The sequence below is a fragment of the Tursiops truncatus genome, chromosome 10 (assembly GCF_011762595.2).
Source record: "Tursiops truncatus isolate mTurTru1 chromosome 10, mTurTru1.mat.Y, whole genome shotgun sequence".
NCBI classification, from domain to species: Eukaryota; Metazoa; Chordata; class Mammalia; order Artiodactyla; family Delphinidae; genus Tursiops; species Tursiops truncatus.
The window spans coordinates 24,707,188-24,726,653 of NC_047043.1; the positions used below are offsets into that span (position 1 = coordinate 24,707,188).

The 19,466-nt window shown below is 40.0% G+C and overlaps 1 protein-coding gene across 1 annotated transcript in view; it reads right to left on the reverse strand.

Annotated features, from left to right (window-relative positions):
- Nucleotides 1–19,466, reverse strand: part of EFHC1 (EF-hand domain containing 1) — a 65,224-nt gene that overhangs the window by 38,608 nt on the left and 7,150 nt on the right. Inside the window, exons 2-4 of the mRNA XM_019949920.3 lie at nucleotides 13,749–13,970; nucleotides 5,315–5,602; nucleotides 688–837 (exon numbers count right to left, since the gene is read on the reverse strand). Of these exons, the coding sequence (XP_019805479.2) occupies nucleotides 688–837; nucleotides 5,315–5,602; nucleotides 13,749–13,970 (660 nt within the window). The remainder of the gene's footprint in view (nucleotides 1–687; nucleotides 838–5,314; nucleotides 5,603–13,748; nucleotides 13,971–19,466) is intronic.

Here is a 19,466-nt window from a genome sequence, read left to right on the forward strand (position 1 = left end):
AATGACAGACATATGACTGATATAAAGAATGTTCTTAAAAGACCTTGCTAGTGCTAGGTAAAATTTTCTGAACTAAAAGGAATTAGATGTCTGAGAGAAAAAAGCAGCAAAGAAACACTGAGGGTGATCTGTTTTCTCTTTCCCTTTAGTACAGTAAAGGAGAAGACTCAAATACACCAGTCCACAAGGGGAAGATAGGAAGGTTGGAACAGAGCTGGAAAATACCCAGAACATTCTGTACTCACACATCAATATAAAATTGAACAAGGAAGCATCTGCAATGGGAATGCTGTGAAATTACTGGCTTAACACTAGAAACCTACATATATGCAATAGCTTTGAAATATCCCAATAATTCATTTAAGGTTTCCCAGAGGATTCTTTGACATTAATTCATATTTGAGAAAAGAAGTAGGTGGTTAGAAGTAAAAAGCAGGGAGCAGATGTTGCTCAGCAATTGCTTTAAGATTTAAAAGTTTGGTGGAGCTCACAAGACTTAACTCCACAATCATCTTTGAACCTCTCATATGAAATTTAGGCATTCCTGTACCTCTAACCCCAGAAAGATAGCACTGTATCTGACCAGTTAAATTACAGATATAATGTTTCAAAATACACATCTACCAAAATAACTTGCTAATAAGCAGTGCTGCATTTGGAAACAAGTAAACCTACTGGGTCACTTACTTGTTTGTCAAAGGTGAGAAACTGCTTGAGTTGATCAAAGTCTGTTGGGGTCACATACTTACGAAGAGGCTGTTTCCGGAGTTCAGTGTAAGGATCGAGAGCCATCTTCTCTGGTGGATTTAGTTCAATTCCTTGACTTTCCAAAAATACCTACATAATTCAAAATTAATAATGATTATCTTTCTTGAAGCTTCTCAAAGTAAATATTAAGTGATGCTGTAAAAATAAGTATAATAAGAATTTCTAAGCTACTGCCCACCTTAACCATTAGTTTGCAGCTTGAACATGTCTTAGCAGTACTAAGCCTTTGATTGACCCAGTTCTATAATGCAGATAATAATTGATAATTACCTTAAGTATAAATGGAAGACATGATGGTAAGGTAACTGGCTTCAAATATGAATTCAGATCAATTAGATTTAAGTAGGTGCCCAGGAACAGAGGGAGTACTAGGACTGCTTACATACGTACATCGGGAACCTAACCATAGTTTGAACAAAACGTAATTCACATCAGGTTTGGGGGCAAGCTGCACAATGGCAAAGTTAAGGTGAAATCAAATCCCCAGCTTTCCATCTCATTTAAAACAAATATATGATTAAGTACTTCCCGCAAAAAAAAGAAAGCATACCCACTAATTATTTTAGACCAAAAAATATTTCAGCCAAATAGGAAAGACGAATCAAGTGCTCAAATCTCACTAAAAAAGTTAAAGAAAGCATCTGAACTTGATGTGATCACTGAATTTTATTTTGCTAATTATGAGTAAATAAAATATTTTAAGTCACTATATATTTTAATACAACTTGACAATTCTTCTTAAAAGCACAATAAACTATCTTTTTTGTTGACCAGAAAAGAACAATTTCCTGGGATCTGTTTACATTGTGGAACTGGAAATTAATCTGAAATCTGGGTTTCTTTTGGGAATTGTGTAGTTTGCTTTTGGACAATTCAATAGAAAATATACAGAACTCAGGGCCAAAATACATGGGTTCTAGTATCAGCTCTGCTAACTAGCTTATAATCTCAGTATTTAAAGTTTTATTAGGCAGTCGCCAATATCCTTTCTTTTTTTAAAAAAATTATTTATTATTATTATTTTTTGGCTGTGTTGGGTCTTCACTGCTGCATATGGGCTTTCTCTAGTTGTGACGAGCAGGGGTTACTCTTCATTGTGGTGCGCGGGCTTCTCACTGCAGTGGCTTCTCTTGTTGTGGAGCACAGGCTCTAGGTGCGTGGGCTTCAGTAGTTGCGGCAGGGGCAGGCGGGCTCAGTAGTTGTGGCTCACAGGCTCTAGAGCGCAGGCTCAGTAGCTGGGGCACACAGGCTTAGATGCTCCGTAGCACGTGGGATCTTCCCGGACCAGGCTCGAATCTGTGTCCCCTGCATTGGCAGGCAGATTCCTAACCACTGTACCACCAGGGAAGTCCCCCCAATATCCTTTCAATATTAAAATATTATGATCTCAACATCTACTAAAAGTACTGAACTGCAGATGACAATAAAATTCTCCCCTCCCTTGAGATGGTCTACTAGTGTAGCAGGATTATTGACTGAGAAATTTAATGGGTGTTTTACTCCTTTTTGTTGCTTACAACTGATAACCAGGCCCTTTGTTAACCTTACTTTAGGGATTTCGGGAGGAATGTAGAAGCTTCCTGAAGTTGACTGTTCTTCCTGTCTCTTAGAAAAAGCCTAAACTCTTTGAAGTGATTATTCTAAGGTGTCCCAGGAGGAGGGGAGAGAAGGGAATGTCTTTGAGGGCAAGAAGACAGAAAGAGGGAGATTCCCCCAGACTGGAAAACAGACACAGGTTGGTGGGCCTTAGAAGAGCAAGACTCCCCAGGTCTCTGCAGGGACACTCGGAGAACAGGTGCAGCCAGTCAGCACAGGTGCTCAGAGTCCAGTCTCTTACTCAGCACCAAGCTTCAGGGAGGTGCCCTTGGTCACTGGACAACCTAGGGACCCTGCATAGATAACCCCTTTGGGTCTGCGAGTGCTGCTGCTTACTTGCTATCCTTAGGGCTTAGAATCTTTGGCAAAGCTGAGGGCGAACAGAAACACCAGGTCAGTTTGACTGGGGCTCAATTAGGTCTTAAGTTACTTTTAAAAAACAAAATAACATTTCTTGTGCACCTGTATCTGTGGAGTAGGATTCACATCTGTGACACCAGCAGTAATACTTCAGTGAAAATAATAAATTCTAGCTGAGTTCTGGAGCTCTATTTTTTAATGTGTTCAGTTCATTCTGTCTATAGGACCATTTATGTGGAGCCATGAGTAGGGGCGTGAGAAGGGATGGTGATGATGATATGTGTGAATGGAGGTGGTTCCTTGTCCAAATCACACTGTAAAGCCAGTCTCCTCCTTATCCACTCATAGGTCCAGCTGTAGTGAAAACCATCAAATTAGATAAGATGTGAACAAATCTCAAACTGTTATAGAAGCCAACTTGTAACCTAACATCAGTTATTGAAAACATAATTCAATCTAATCATCAGTGCCTGAAATACTCAGCTCTTGTCTATCATTAGTAATTAAAATACAGCTGATCCCCATTATTCACAAATTTCTGCATTTACAAATTTGTCCGCTTGCTAAAACTCATTTGTAATCAACCCTTGTGGCGCTTTTGTGGTCCTTTGCAGCTGTGCACAGAGCAGTGAAAATTCTGAGTTGCCAGCTGAGGCTGAACAACGTGAAGTTCTGCCTTCTTGTTTTCAGCTTTCCTGGTGAAAAAGTGTCCTTTTCATGGTCTACTTGGAGCCACTTTTTCTCACTTAAGTGCTTTCTGTTGGTGATTTTGCTGTCTGAAGTAGCCCCCAAAGAGCAGCGCTGTTTTCTGTTCTCAGTACAAGAAGACTGTGATATGTACTCAGTGCCACTGAACTGTACATCTAGAAATGGTTAAGGTGCTAAATTTCAGGTTATGTATATTTTACCACATAAAAAAAGGCAGCTGTGATGTATCTTAAGGAAAAAATACAAGTGTCAGCTAAGCTTCATTCAGGCATGACTTACAGTGCTTGGGCCATGACCTCAATGTTAATGAATCAACAATATATTTTAAATGTGGCGTCTGTAAACAGAAAGAACACACAGAACAAGGTAACATTTTGACCAGAGGCTTGTAGGAACCTAACTCTGTATTTCTCTTAGGAGCAATGGTTCAGTATTTGCTAACTCAGTGTTGGTGGCGACTGCACTGAACGTAACTACCATTAATAATGAGAACTGACTGTAACTGGCTTAGCTCAATGGCTCAGTGATCAACTTGCAAATGTTCAAACTGTCTGTAAAGACACAATTGTAAAAACAATTGTAATACCTTAAATTTATACATTTCATAATTTTTCACTGTCGGCACAATTCTGGAACTGCCTATGATAAAAAGAACTTCAAAACCTAAAAAATAAGAGATCAGAACACATTTGAAGGGGACAGTATCTCCAAGATGGTCTGGCACCTCCACCTTCTATATGGTTTTCTCGGCAGCTCTGGGGCAACAAGCCAAGGATGCCATGGCTCCTTTCCTCACTGCCCTGAGGTCCTGTCCCTGCATCATCTCATCAGTGAGGCCCTCCCTGCCCAGCCTTTACATATCGTGCCCCCTCCAACCCCCACCTCCTTTACTCTCTTTAGTTCCTTCCATAGCTCTTAGCAGCATCTGACATATTATACATTTGTTTGCTTATTATTTGTCTCCTCCAACCAGAATGTAATAACCTCCATAAGGGCAAATACTTATACCTGGCACCTAGAACAGTGCCTGGCACACAGCAGGCACTCAGTAAGCATTTGCTAAATAAATTACTAAATGAAAAAAATAAATGAGTGAACTCACAGGAGCTCAGTGCATGGTAAAAATTAATCACATTTGGCATTAGGTCACATGGGATTAAAGGCATAAAAAATTCAGGAACTATATTTTTGCTACTAAAATTTATTTTAAGTGAAACAAATTTGGAATTGATTTCCTAATACCTACACTTTGTGCTAAAGAAAGTGCTCTCTCTCGCTCGCTTCTTCCTCTCTCTCTCTCTACAATCAAGTATAAGTTATCAAAAAATCCATATTTATGAAATAGAGAAATGGAGGATTTTTCTCACTATAAAAAAGTGTTTTCCTTTAAAAATGTTTTTATTCCAGGAATTCTTTAGATAGCAAGTTTCCCTAGAACAAAGCAAGTATGAGTTACGGAAAAAATACGAATTGTACAAAAAATTTTAGGCTCATATCTGCTAATAGTGGTAGTGCTATTTTTGTAAACCCAAACTTCAGCTAAATTGCCCAGTGCCTCTTCCATATTTCTACCCCATCAAGGGAACTAGCTCCCCTATTCTCTATCTGAACTGGCATGTGAACTGATTTCTTATCAAATGATTCAGCTGTGAAGGGAATTTAACTTTATTTGAATGGATATGTAGCAATATCATTTTGAAAAAAATGATGTCACTACATAGCGATGGCACATAGGACATAGACAAATGCCAAATTAACCTACACGATAATCCACTCAGGACAGATGATCAGTGCCCTCCTCTTACCCTAACAAGTGACATGCATCCTTCCGTAGATTAGAATAATGCCTAAGCACCACAGCTTCCAAAAACATATACTATACCTGTGTGAACTTGTCACAGTCAACAATGCGGAAAGTTCTGCCATAAATTGTGATGTTTATTCCTCGGTTTAGGTCTTTCCAATGGTAATGGTCTCCCCGGTCATTCTTGGCTAGGCGCTGCCGTTTGATTAACTTGCCTTGAGGGATCCCGGAGTTTTCCACAACAGGCTCTATGACAGACATGCTGTCATCTTCCAGATGGTAGTAAATGTTCACTTGGCGGATCCTGTAATGTTCCTCAGTTGACAGAGGAACATCTTCTTGGAAATAGGCATCAAATTTCAGCACCTGTAATACAAAAAGGAGGGAAAAATGGTGTATTAGTGTCTCATCCAAAAATACCAAGTACCTTCCTGTGCCAAGAACCACTCGGGGAGATTCGAATACTCATCACTCCCATCTTCTAAGTCAAGGGCTGCCAAACTACGATCATGGGACAAACCTACCCCTGCCACCTGTTTTTGTATAACCTGCAAGCTAAGAATGTTTTCATATTTAAATTGTTGAAAAATCAAAAGAAGAATAAAATTTCAAAACACATGGAAATTATACGACATAATTAACACGTAATTGCTAATGGTTGCTTTCCCATTACGAGGGCAGAGCTGAGTAGCTGGGCTGCTGCTATGGACTGAACTGTCTCCCACCCCCACAATACTCATATGTTGGAACCCTAACCCCCAACGTGACTGTATTTGGAAATAGGGTCTTTAGGAGGTAATTCGGATTAAATGAGCCCTAAGGGTGGGGCCCTAATCCGACAGAACCGGTGGCTTTGTAAGAAGAGGAAGAGAGCTCCCCGCTGTTAGCCCACAGGCACTGAGGAACGGCCACGTGAGGACACAGCAAGAACGCATCTCTCTGGAAGCCAGGAAGAGAGACTTCACCAGAAACCAAATTAGCAGGAGTCCTGATCTTGGACTTGAAGCCTCCAGAACTTTGAGAAAATTAATTTCTATTGTTTAAGTCACCTGTTTGTCTGTATTTTATTATGGCAGCTCGAACAGACAAAGACAGCTGCAAAGCCCAAAATATTTATTATTTGGCTCTTCACAGAAAAAGCCTGCTGGCCTCTGCTCTAAATATTCAAACTACGTGTAGACTGTTTATTAACACGTTCCTTGACAAGATGGCTTAAAGATCTTAACTCTACTAGCTTTACTTCAATGTCAAAAATCCCTCTTAGAATTTCCAGAAAGAATAAGAGACTATGACTTTTGGTTTCAAAATGAAAATGAAGTCTCCAGTCCGTTTCTTTAGGAGTGCAGTCCCTTGTAGATGCACATTAATGACATATTCATTCTTAGAGACTTTGTATGAATGACTCTCAAATCAACAATCCACCACAGACTCTTGGGTGGCATGTCAATACGCTCATTGTGCTCAGAAACATCTATCCTAGATGAAGCAAATCCTAGGTCCTCTGGAAGCATCAGCATCAGTGTAAAGTCAAAATGACACATCTACTGTACATTTGAAAAAACACTTAAAAATAATATAAAAAGCTTATGTTGGGAATTCCCTGGTGGTCCAGTGGTTAGGACTCTGTGCTTTCACTGACGAGGATGCCGGTTCGAGCCCTGGTCTGTGCACTAAGATCCTACAAGTGGCGCAGCGTGGCCAAAAAAAAAAAAAAAGCTCATGTTGACATGCGTTGGGATTTTTAAATGTCTATAATTCTATTTTTAATACTTCTTTTCAGGGCAAGAACGTATTAGAATGATGCTTCAGGGAGGCAAGAGTGTTAACCCAAACCTCTACTAGAGTAAGAGGAACAAACCAAGGAGACTCTTTAGTGAAGACAATTATGGTTCAATGGATGGGAAGATGAGATAATGTATAATGTCTGCTGTGGAAGCACAAGATAAAAAGCAAAAGAGAACGGGCAGTTGCATAGGAGAAATATGAATATAATGGAGTCAAGACCTTAAAACTCCTAATAAAAAGATGAGATGGATGAATGTAATGGAATGTTTAAAGGAGAAAAATCATATGGTAAAAGCAAAAGACAAAGATCCTTTTAAAGTAACATTTTACAACAGTTGCAAAGAATTGAAAGAGGACATGATCAGTAATTCACGTACGAAATGGTCTGTACCTGAGCCACAGGCTTACACAGTTTTACCTGAGAAGATAACTCTGTAGAGCAGACGGTGAGCTGGATTTTAGACTTCCTGAATTCAGCATGCACAGTTACTGTGGCAGGAGGCAACCTGAGACGCAGGGCTGGGTTTTGGGAAAGAAGTCAGTATTAGAGGAGAATCAGGATGACTCAACATTCAGACCTGAGCAACCGAGAAAATGGAACTGCTATCAATCTGATACAGAGCAGAATGCAGTGGAGCAGGTTTGGGGGGGGTGGGAAACAAAATTAGGGGTTCGGTTTTGGACACGTTTAGTTTCAGATATCCATTGAACATTCAAGAGGAGATGTCAGATAGGCAGTTACATGTAGAATTCAGGACACAATTCACTGTGTAAAGCAGGGGTCCAACCCCCGGGCCGCACAGCAGGACATGGGTGGCTGGCGGGCAACTGAAACTTCATCCGTATTTACAGCTGCTCCCCATCGATTGCGTTACCACCTGAGCTCCACCTCCTGTCAGCAGAATTATTTCATTATATATTACAATATAATAATAATAGAAATAAAGTGCACAGTAAGTGTAATGCGCTTGAATCATCCCAAAACCTTTACCCGCCCCTCTCCCCGGGGTCCGTGGAAAAACCGTCTTCCACGAAACCGGTCTGAGGTGCCAAAAAGGTTGGGGACTGCTTGTGTAAAGGACATTTCAAGGCATGAGTCTGGACCAAAGTAGTGAGCATAGACAAAGAAGAAAACGAAAGATTGAAGCCTGGGGCACCTCCAGTTTCCTATGCCATCTGTTTTCTAAGATGAAGGGGATGAAAATACCTTTGGCAACAGGAACCCGGCCTCAGAATGGGAGGCTGGGAAAAGATACACACACATTTTAAAGGCTCAAATAATCAGAAGTTTTTGCATTCTGTTTTTTAAAATGTTAATGATAATGAGTTATTTAAAAACAAACCTTATAGACTTATGCCATGTGATCAGTACAAATGAATCCTAATCTCCTATCTTTGTACATTTACAGTAGTGAATTGTGACCACATGATCACTTTGTAAAATCCAAAACATTCCTTTTGAAGCAAAGAAAAATTAAATAATGCAAAATTAATGCACAGTAAAAGTGTTCGCTTTATATTCATTCTAGTACATTCAAATTGTGCAGGGAAAAGAAGTAACTGATTATGTATATATGGTATATTTGGCATTTATTGAAGAAACTGACTATTCAGTTAACTAGGGCACTAAATTCTTATGTTCTCGGTTATTTGGGAGTTTGTTGTCTGACATAAACTGCAAGTGGTAAAAAATTTTACCCATTAAAAAAAAAAAACCCTAGAAGTTTTTTTCTGTCTGTACATTTATCTATGATTTTTTAATATGAATCAGTTTGTGCAATAAAGTACTTGGGTTTCCTCTGGCATATGATCTATACGTATGGCTAAAACTACATGTTTTCACCACGTAAGTCATATTACAGAGAGCCAGACCAACATGTGAAGACTCAGGAAGAAATACTCTAACCCCGAATGTACTTATTTATTTGACTGTTAATCAAAAAGGCACTTAGGGGCTTCCCTGGTGGCGCAGTGGTTGAGGGTCCGCCTGCCGATGCAAGGGACACGGGTTCGTGCCCCGGTCTGGGAAGATCCCATATGCCGTGGAGCGGCTGGGCCTGTGGGGCATGGCCGCTGGGCCTGTGCGTCCGGAGCCTGTGCTCCGCAGGGGGAGAGGCCACAGCGATGAGAGGCCCGCGTACCGCAAAAAAAAAAAACCCCAAAAAACAAAAAGGCACTTAGCTACTTATTAAGAACAGAATTAAGAGTTCTGTGCTCCACCCAGAAAGAAATGACTAGAAAAGAGTTAATCTAGGAAAACTGTTTAGCAAGTAGTTAAGATAACATTAGCTTTCCCAGGTAGAATAAGAAGGAAATATATTATGTAAAAAGGAAGGAAAAAGTAATATTTAGATACTGTGTTTAAAAATTTATTTTTCATGGAATTTTACAGCTGGATAGATTCCTACATGTATTCTAACTAATTATATAGATGAGGACACTAAATACCGAGAGTCCTCAAGGTGCCAACACAACACCCAGAATTAGAATCCAAGTCTCCTAACTCCCAGGAAGGGCTCAGAATGCCCCAAGAAACTTGGAACTACTCGCAATGATGTCAAAGTGATGGGGAAGATGCTGAATATTTTCATATCACATACAATTATAAAAGCCTAGGTACACTTTTTAAATTATTTTTTAGTTTACTCTATTATATCTGTGCATTGCATGCTCAGCTTGCCAATTTTCAGCAGTGACACTAATATGTTAATTTTATTTCTTAAATAATGATTCATCTCATTTTTTTCAACTAATATTTATTGAGTACCAATCACAGAATAGACCAGATGAGTCCTTGCGCTAATGAAGTATACACTCAAGTAGGACAGATAAACACTAAACAAATCAGCAACACAAACTGTAATACACTAGTGTGAAGGAAACAGAAAAATACGGAGGGACCACCTTAGCATAGTGGCCAGAAAAAGCTTCACAGTAAGTCACACTGAAGGATGAGATGGAGTCAGCTGCTTAAGAGCAGAGGGAAAGCTATTCCAGGAACAGCACATGCAAAGGTCCTGGGGTGGTGTATTACAATCTCAAGAAAATAAGGAAAATAAATCTAGTGTGACTGAAACACAGTGGGTGAGGAAAAGAGAGGCCCAGGAAAAAGCTGCAGAAACAGCAGGGAGGGCCAGGTCTCGTGGTGACTGCAGGGAACCTGTACAGTTGTATATATGATGAGAAAGCCGTGGAGAAGTATTTTGGTCAGTACGTGACATGTTCTGATATTTATTTTTAAAAGACAGGCCTGGTTGTTCTGTGGAAAATGAATTAATGTTAATAGTGGAGTTGGAAATATGTAAATGGATTAGTTATATATTTTAGAGACAGAAATGACAGAGCTTGATGATAAGATTGGATGTGGGTTTTGAGGGAAAAGAAGAGTCAAGGATGACTTTCAGGAAGTGGGGGATAAATTAGGAGTTTGAGATTAACAGATACATACTGCTACATGTGAAATAAATAATCAACAAGGACCCACTGTATAACTCAGGGAACTATACTCAATATTTTTTATAATAACCTTATCATAATGAGGGAAAAGAATCTGAAAAAGAATAGATATATATATATATGTATAACTGAACCACTTTGCTGTACACCTGAAACACACATTGTAAATCAACTATACTTCAATTAAAAAAATAAAATTAAAAAAATTTTTTAAAAAGGATGACTTTCAACTGGGGGCTAGAGCAGCTGGGTAGTGGTAATGTCCCCCCAGAGAAGTGATATCATCAGAGCTGTGCTTTGGGGAATAAAGCAAGCAGTAGACCTGTTATGAGCATAAAAAACATGAGACTAATACAACAGTTAACGACATGTTAGCTGTTAACACGCTGCTTGTCTGAACTAAGATAGCGGGAGAGGAAAGGGAAGTGAGAGATACTCGACTCGGCAAATCACTGAATGTGGGGAGTGAAGCAAGAAAGAGCCAAACGCGGCTCAGGTTTCAAGCTCTTCAAGCTTGGATTACCGAGGGGAACACAGAAAGAGCACATTTGCGGGAAAAGGTGATGAGCTGAGCTACAGACACACAGACCCTGAGGTGCCAACAGCTCATCAGGTTAAGAGATTCCGCGCCAGGTCTGGAGTTTCAATAAGGTCAGAATTGGAAATAAACATTGATAGTTGTCTACCTTGAGATGACAGCTGAAAACACAAAAGTGGGTGAAATCTCTCAACAATACAGAATAAGGAATGAGAACAGAACCTTGAAAACACTTACCGTTAATAAATGAGAGGAGGAAGGAAGGCCAGAGCAGGAGCATTGAGAGAGATAGAGAGAAGAAAACCAGGAGAGTGAAGAGTCCTGGTAGCAAAAGAAAAGCAGAGTTTCAAAGAGGAAAGGGGGTCAGCAATGGCAGATGTTGTAAACAGGTAAAAGAGAATGCTGGTAAAGAAAACCTCTCCAGATCTGACAAGTAAAACAACACTGGCTACTAAGAAAAAGTAGTTTGGGGCTCGAGGGTGAAGAAGTCAGCTTCTAAGTGAAGTGACAATCAAGTGAGGAAAAAAGTCGCTTAAAGGGTTACAAGTAGAAAGAAGATTTCTTAAGACAGGATGGTTATGACCCTAGGTAGAGAAATACTCACCTGAGTGTTTGAAATGGCAGCAGGATGGAAGTTAAAGATGAAGAGGATGAAAGAAGAACACCAGGAACACAGAGTGGGAAGTTAGCCTGGGAAATGGATACAGTGGGTGATGATGACGAGAACCGTACGGGAGCAAAAAGAGAAAGATGCAGGCACTCCTTGGAGATATCCTGGTCTTTATAATCTGTGTAAGAAATACTTACATTCTAAGGATGAGGAACGGTACAAAGAATGTCCAAAACATGGACAAATATGTTGGCTAGTATGTGGACTTCTGGGTATTACCAAAAAATTTAAACTCTGATCTAATTCAGAAAACCCATAGTTTTCTTATCACAAAAAAAATTCCTAGTTTCAAAACCATGCATTTAACTACTCTACCTCATTATCTATGGTAAGAATCATTTATAGAAAATGGTGATGATCCAAGTAAAACGAATAGGAAAACAAAAATGTAAATATTCAAGAGCACTATCTTTAAAGAAATGAATTACAAATAATATTTTAAAAGTATAAATTAAGTAATGACAATTAGCATAAAATTACATAGAAAGACAAAAACTGAGAAGCTTATTTCCTATTCTGGCACAATTCTCCCTCTTTGAATTTCATTAATACTTTTTTTCTTAACTCTTTACTGAATTTGTTACAATATTGCTTCTGTTTTATGTTTTGGTTTTTTGGTCGCGAGGCATGTGGGATCTTAGCTCCCCGACCAGGGGTCGAACCTGCACCCCCTGCATTGGAAGGCAAAGTCTTAACCACTGGACCATCAGGGAAGTCCCTCATTAATACTTTATCACGTTCTAGTTTACGATAGTTATTTGCGATTGTTTTCAGTAAAAACTGAACCTAACCATTTGTATCTTGATAAACTGTTAAATGCCTATCCCACTCCTCTCTTGTATTTTCCCCCCTTTCCCTTTTCTACTGGTTTTGCAGTGCCTGTCACAGCTGTAAATAAACAAGAGAAACAAGAAAAAGGTAAAGAAATACCCAATCATATCATTGATATGGATGTTTAGGTTCAGCCTATAAGTGGACATGTCAACGTGTTTGTATCAAATGAGTTAGTTGAGATGGGGAAGGGGAGATGATATAGATTATGTCTGATACATTAAAAAAATTTTTAATTAAGTGATTATTAATGTAAATGGCATATTTTCACCACTAGATTATTTTGTACCTTCCAGCCTCTAGCTTCAACAGAGGCTGGAAGGTACAAAATACCTTTATTAATAAATTTTTATTTATTAATAAAGATTGGCCAGCTGGATGAAAATGGTATAGACATTTAACAAAAATAATAAAATGAAACGTAAGACCAAAAAAAGAGAGAAATAAGATAGGCTAGGAGTAAATGAAGAAAGCTAACTTATAAAAACTAGTCAGTAGTTCTCACAGCCAGTTATACACAAAAATCATCTAGAAATTAGAATCAGTGAGCGCTGGGGCAACATTCAAGTTTCTTAAAAGTCCCACCAGTAATTCTGCTGCATGGCTAGCGTTAGGACAAGCTCACCTTAGTGAAAAGAGGAAGCTCAGTGACAAGGAAAATCAAGGATGCTGTGGAAATGTTAACAGACGGAAATAAAGTAACTCACATTACAAAAGCATAAGGGTAAATAAGACACAAACAAAAATGTTATACTACCCTTTGGTTATATTATGCCAAATCTGAAATGTTCCCTGAAAAACAAAACTTATGGAGACAGCCTGGAGAAAACCAACAACAGATGAAGTCATTGTCACGATGACACTCTGCACTACACAGAGATTAAGGCTTTGTCATTACTACAGAATACAGGATTTTTAAAAAGTAGAAAACACAGAACAGGTAAACATAGCAATATGAACTCAAGAATTCAGAACTCATCCAACTTTTTTAAACTGTATTTAGAAAATATTTCAGTGACGTCTACAGGGAATTATTTTCTGTAATCGGCTTCCTGAGTAAAGAAAGGGTCTTTCAATCCTGAGTTCAGCTGTCTATGACTAAGGGTTGAGGCATTTGAACAATTTTCTCCTCAGAGTATCTGGAAAGGCTGTGGTTTACTGTTGACTTTTCTGCAAACAGTTGGCTCTCAGAGATTTGAATTCAAGGGGTACCCTTCCATCCCAGATGATACCTTTTTGTCGAAAGCCACATAGGCAGGAATGAATTCTGCGCGCGGGGCCTGCTTGGGCTGGCCGTACGTGAGGACTGGTGCCTTGCTGGCCAGCTTGTCCAGCTCAGCCTGAGACAGCTGGCTGACCTGGAGCCGGTCCCCGCTGATCCCAACTGTTGGATGTCGAACAACTGCATAGCCATTCCTATAGCCAAGCGTCTGGCTTCTAGGAAATGCTGTTTTCTGAAGAAAAAAACGAAGTGTGTCTTTATATTATAAATATTTGTTGGGTAAAAAAGCTAACTTTCAAAAATATAACTTCAACCTTTGTTTATAAACATCCACAAACCTTACATCAAAAAGTTTACCTACTTTAGAAGGTTCTTGTATTTTAAGCTAAAACACTCGGCCAGAAAGGAGGAGGGATGCAGCAGCCTGAGCTTAAAATAAAATTTAAAGCCCTGCTGCTGAAAGTCCAATTTAATTACCAGCTCACTTTCCACAAAAGGCTAAAATATTATCTCACGTATACTCCTAATTTTGTACTAGTCTTCCCATGTTTTTCATTTTATCTGGTGGTCATAAACCATGGAACTGAGAAGATCTAGTTCTGTGAAATGATTTTTTACCTGAAATGAAACAATGGCCCTCTTGCTACAGTGATGCTAATATATTCATAGAACTTTTTGGAAAGCAAATGGATATTACAGACTTAAATTGAACAGACTTGAACTCAATAATTCCACCCCCAATCCTTTAAGGATATAACCCAAAATTACAGGAAAGAACAATATGCCTAAGGCTGACCATTATAATGTTCAATAGTTATAATTATAATAGTAAATTATAATAGTTATAATTACAATAGTAAAACACGCCATGGGAAACAATCTAAAAGACAAGCATGAGTAACTGATGGAAAGCTCACCTAACGGGCTATTATGCAGCCATTAAAGACCATGTGGTAATCTGGGAAAAACATTTATGATTTAATAAGTCCAAAAAAGCAGCTTACAAAATTATATGCATATTAATTATAAGCATGCAAACACGTGCACAAAAAAGGCTAGACTTGGAGAATGTTCTCTGTCTGTACTATACATTTCTGAATTATGGTTTCTTTTTTTTTTTTTTTTTACAATCAACACATTTTTATTGGTAAATGGAAAAAACAAAAGATTACAGAAAAAAAGTGGAAAGGAAATATTTTTGAAGGCAGAGGAGACCAAAACAGTGGCATAGGATACCCAGCCTCCCCATCCCTCCACAAAGATCAGTGGTTGGACAGCTGTCCATGAACACCTCTGGAAGAGGTCCAGAGTCCATTCAGGAGGTTTCAGCAACACAGTAAAACAAAAAACTGAGGATATTCACACAGCAAGAGAAGGAAGACAACCCATTTTCTCTGCATCATCCCATCCCCCAAGCCAGCACTGTTCAGCCCCAGGAGGCAACTTCCCCTCAACCAGGAAAGGAAAAGCAGGGTGGGCAGTCAGCTCTCCAGTCGTTTGGAGACACTGCATGAAGGTCCCACCTCAGTTTCACCCCACAGACTAGTGAAGTAGAAGTGTACAGAGCCAGTTAGGAACAAGGAAGAAAAAGGTAGGGGCTACTGGCAGCACCCATTCAGTGGGAGCCACTGTGGTTCACAGAGACCTGCTTGGCAGACAAACAGCAGATTTTGACCCACAGCCAACAGCCAGCATAGCTGCAGCTGCCATGTAGCCCCTGCAGACTTCACCAGCTTTTGTCCCACAGGCATTCAGGGTTGCCCAGGCCACCACCTGAGTCCCTCCTGGCTCCCTCCTCTCCCCTGTCCCCAGCAGAGCCCAGGAACCACACAGGCAGCCAGCTTAGGCCTCTAGAAAGTGATGAAGAAAAAAACTGCCAACCAAGAGTACTTTACCCAGAAAAGTTGTCCTTCAGAAATGAAGGCAAGATAAAGACTTTTCCTAATAAGTATAAGCTAAAGGACTTCGTCACCACTAAGTTTGCCTTACATGAAATGCTGAAAAGAGTTCTTTGAGCTGAAACAAAAAGGTGTTTATTAGTAACATGAAACTATACAACACAGTGGTAAAGGTAAACGGAGACACCCTAATACTGTAACATGGTGATGTGTTATCTACTTTACTATAAAGACCACTTAACCCTAGCTTCAACAATTTGTTAATGGATACACAATACAAAAAGATGTAAATGGTGACATCAAAAAAATAAGGGGCGGGGAGTAAAACGGTAGATTTTTATGTGAACAAATACGGTTGATCTGAAGGGCGAAATAGACAACAAAACAATTATAGCAAGAGACTTCAATACCCCACTCTCAACAATGGACAGATCAGCCAGATAAAAAAAATCAACAAGGAAAACACTGCACTTGAACCATACTTTAGATCAAAGAGACCTAACACACACATACAGAACAATCCATTCAACAGCAGTACTCTTTATTCTCAAGCATGTGCAAAACATTCTCCAGTATAGATATGATAGGCCACAAAATAAGTCTCAGCAATTTAAGAAGACTGAAATCATACCAAGTGTCTTTTCCAATTACAATGGCATGAAACTAGAAATCAGTAAGTGGAGGAAAGCTGGAAAATTCACAAATATGTGAAAATTAAAAAACACACTCCTGAACAACCAATGAGTCAAAGAAATCAAAGGGAAATTTAAAAAATCTTGAACAGATGAAAATGGAAGCACAAAAATGAAAATCTACAGGATGCTGCAAGAGCAGGTTTAAGTTTATAATGATATATGCCTGCATTGAGAAATAAGATCTCAAATAAACCACTTCGCTTTATACCTCAAGAAACTAGAAAAAGAAGAACTAAGCCCAAAGTCAGCAGAAGAAAGGAAATAATAAAGATCAGAGCAGAAATAAATGAAATAGACACTAGAAAAACAATAGAAATGATCAAAGAAACTAAGCTGTTTTTTTGAAAAGACAAACAAAATTGACAAACCTTTAGCTAACTGATTAAGAAAAAAGAGAGAGGACTCAAATAAAATCAGAAATGAAAAGGGAGACATTATAACTGGTAGTATAGAAATACAAAGAAGCATGAGAGTCTACTATGAATAATTACATGCCAACAAACTGGATAACCTAGAAGAAATCGATAAATTCCTAGAAATGTACAACCTAGCAAGATTGAATCATGAAGAAATAGAAAATCTGAACAGACCAATAACAAGGAAACTGAATCAGTAATCAAAAACCTCCAAATAGAGAAAAGCTTGGGACCAGGTGGTTTCACTCGTGAATTCTACCAAACATTTAAAGCAGAATTAATGCCAGTCCTTCTCAAATGCTTCCAAAAAACTGAAGAGGAGGGAACACTCCCAAACTCATTTTATAAAACTAGCATTACCCTGATACCAAAGCCAGATAAGGAAACTACAAGAAAATTACAGACCAATATCTCTGATGAACACAGATGTAAAAATCCTCAACAAAATACCAGCAAACCAAATTCAACAGCACATTAAAAGAGTCACACACCATGGTCAAGTGGGACTGATTTCTGAGATGCAAGGATGGTTTAACATGTGCAAATAAATAAATGTGATACATCACATCAACAGAATGAAAGATAAAAATCACATGATCATCTCAACAGATGCAGAAAATGCATTTGGCAAAATACAATATCCTTTCATGATAAAAATGCTCAAAAAATTGGGTATAGAAGGAACATACCTCAACACAATAAAGTCCATAGATGACAAACCTACAACTAACATCATACTCAAAGGTGAAAGGTGGAAAGCTTTTCCTCTAAGATCAGTAACAAGACAAGAATGCCTACTCTCACCATTACTATTCAACATAGTACTGGAAGTCCTTGTTAGAGCAATCAGGCAAGAAAAAGAAATAAATGGCATCCAAATAGGAAAGGAAGAAGTAAAACTGTCTTTGTTTGCAGATGATATGATCTTATACTTATAAACCTTAATGACTCCACCAAAAAACTGTTAGAACGAGTCAACAAATTCAGTAAAATTCCAGGATACAGAAATCAACATACAAAAAATCAGCTGTGTTTCTACACACCAACAGTGAACTAACTGAAAGAGAAATTAAGAAAACAATCTCATTTATGATAGCATCTAAAACAATAAAATACTTAGGAATAAATTTAACCAAGGAGGTGAAAGGCCTGTACACTGAAAACTACAAGCTTTTGATGAAAGAAACTGAAGGTAACACAAATAAATGAAAAGAAACGCATATTCATGTTTTGGAAGAATTAATATTACTAAAATGTCCATACTACCCGAAGCCATCTAAGAGTCAATGCAATCAGTATCAAAATTCCAATGGCATTTTTCACAAAAATAGAAAAAAAAAAATCCTAAAATTTTTATGGAGCCACAAAAGACTCTTAATAGCCAAGCAATCCTGAGAAAGAACAACAAAGTTGGAGGCATCCTGATTTCAAACTATACTACAAAACTACAGTAATCAAAACAATATGTATCGGCAGAAAAATAGACACATAGACCAATGGAACAGAATGTAGAGCCCAGAAATGAACCCTCACATATACAGTCAACTAATCTTTGGCAAGAAAGCCAAGAATACACAATGAAAAAAGGATAGTCTCGACTTCCGGGAAGATGGCGGAAGAGTAAGACGCGGAGATCACCTTCCTCTCCACAGATACACCAGAAATACATCTACGCGTGGAACAACTCCTACGGAGCACCTACTGAACGCTGGCAGAAGACCTCAGACCTCCCAAAAGGCAAGGAACCCCCCACGTACCTGGTTAGGGCAAAAGAAAAAACTAAACAGAGACAAAAGGATAGGGACGGGTCCTGCACCAGCAGGAGAGAGCTGTGAAGGAGGAAAAGTGTCCACACACTAGGAAGCCCCTTCGCGGGTGGAGACTTCGGGAGGCGGAGTGGGGGAGCTTGGGAGCCGCGGAGGAGAGCACAGCAACAGGGGTGCGGAGGGCAAAGCGGACAGATTCCAGCGCAGAGGATTGGGCCGACCGGCACTCACCAGCCGAGAGGCTTGCCTGCTCACCCGCTGGGGCGGGCGGGACTGGGAGCTGAGGCTCCGGCTTTTGTCGGAGCACAGGGAGGGGACTGGGGTTGGCGGCGTGAACACAGCCTGCAGGGCGTTGGTGCGTCGCGGCTGGCCGGGAGAGAGTCCGGGGAGGGGTCTGGACCTGCCGAAGAGGCAAGAGACTTTTACGTCCCTCTTTGTTACCTGGTGCACGAGGAGAGGGGATTAAGAACGCTGCTTAAGAGAGCTCCAGGGACGGGCGCGAGCCGCGGCTAAGAGTGCGGAGCCCAGAGACGGACATGGGACGCTAAGGCCGCTGCTGCGGCCGCCAGGAGGCCTGTGTGCGAACACAGGTCATTAGCCACACGCCCTTCCGGGGAGCCTGTGCAGCCCGCCACTGCCAGGGTCCCGGGATCCAGGGACGGCTCCCCCGAGAGAACGCACGGCGCGCCTCAGGCTGCAACGTCATGCCGGCCTCTGCCGCTGCAGGCCCACCCCGCACTCCGTGACCCTCCCTACCCCCCGGCCTGGGTGAGCCAGAGCCTCCGAATCAGCGGCTCCTTTAACCCCGTCCTGTCTGAGCAAAGAACAGACGCCCTCCGGCGACCTACACGCACAGGCGGGGCCAAATCCAAAGCTGAGCCCCTGGGAACTGTGAGAACAAAGAAGAGAAAGGGAAATCTCTCCCAGCAGCCTCAGAAGCAGCGGATTAAAGC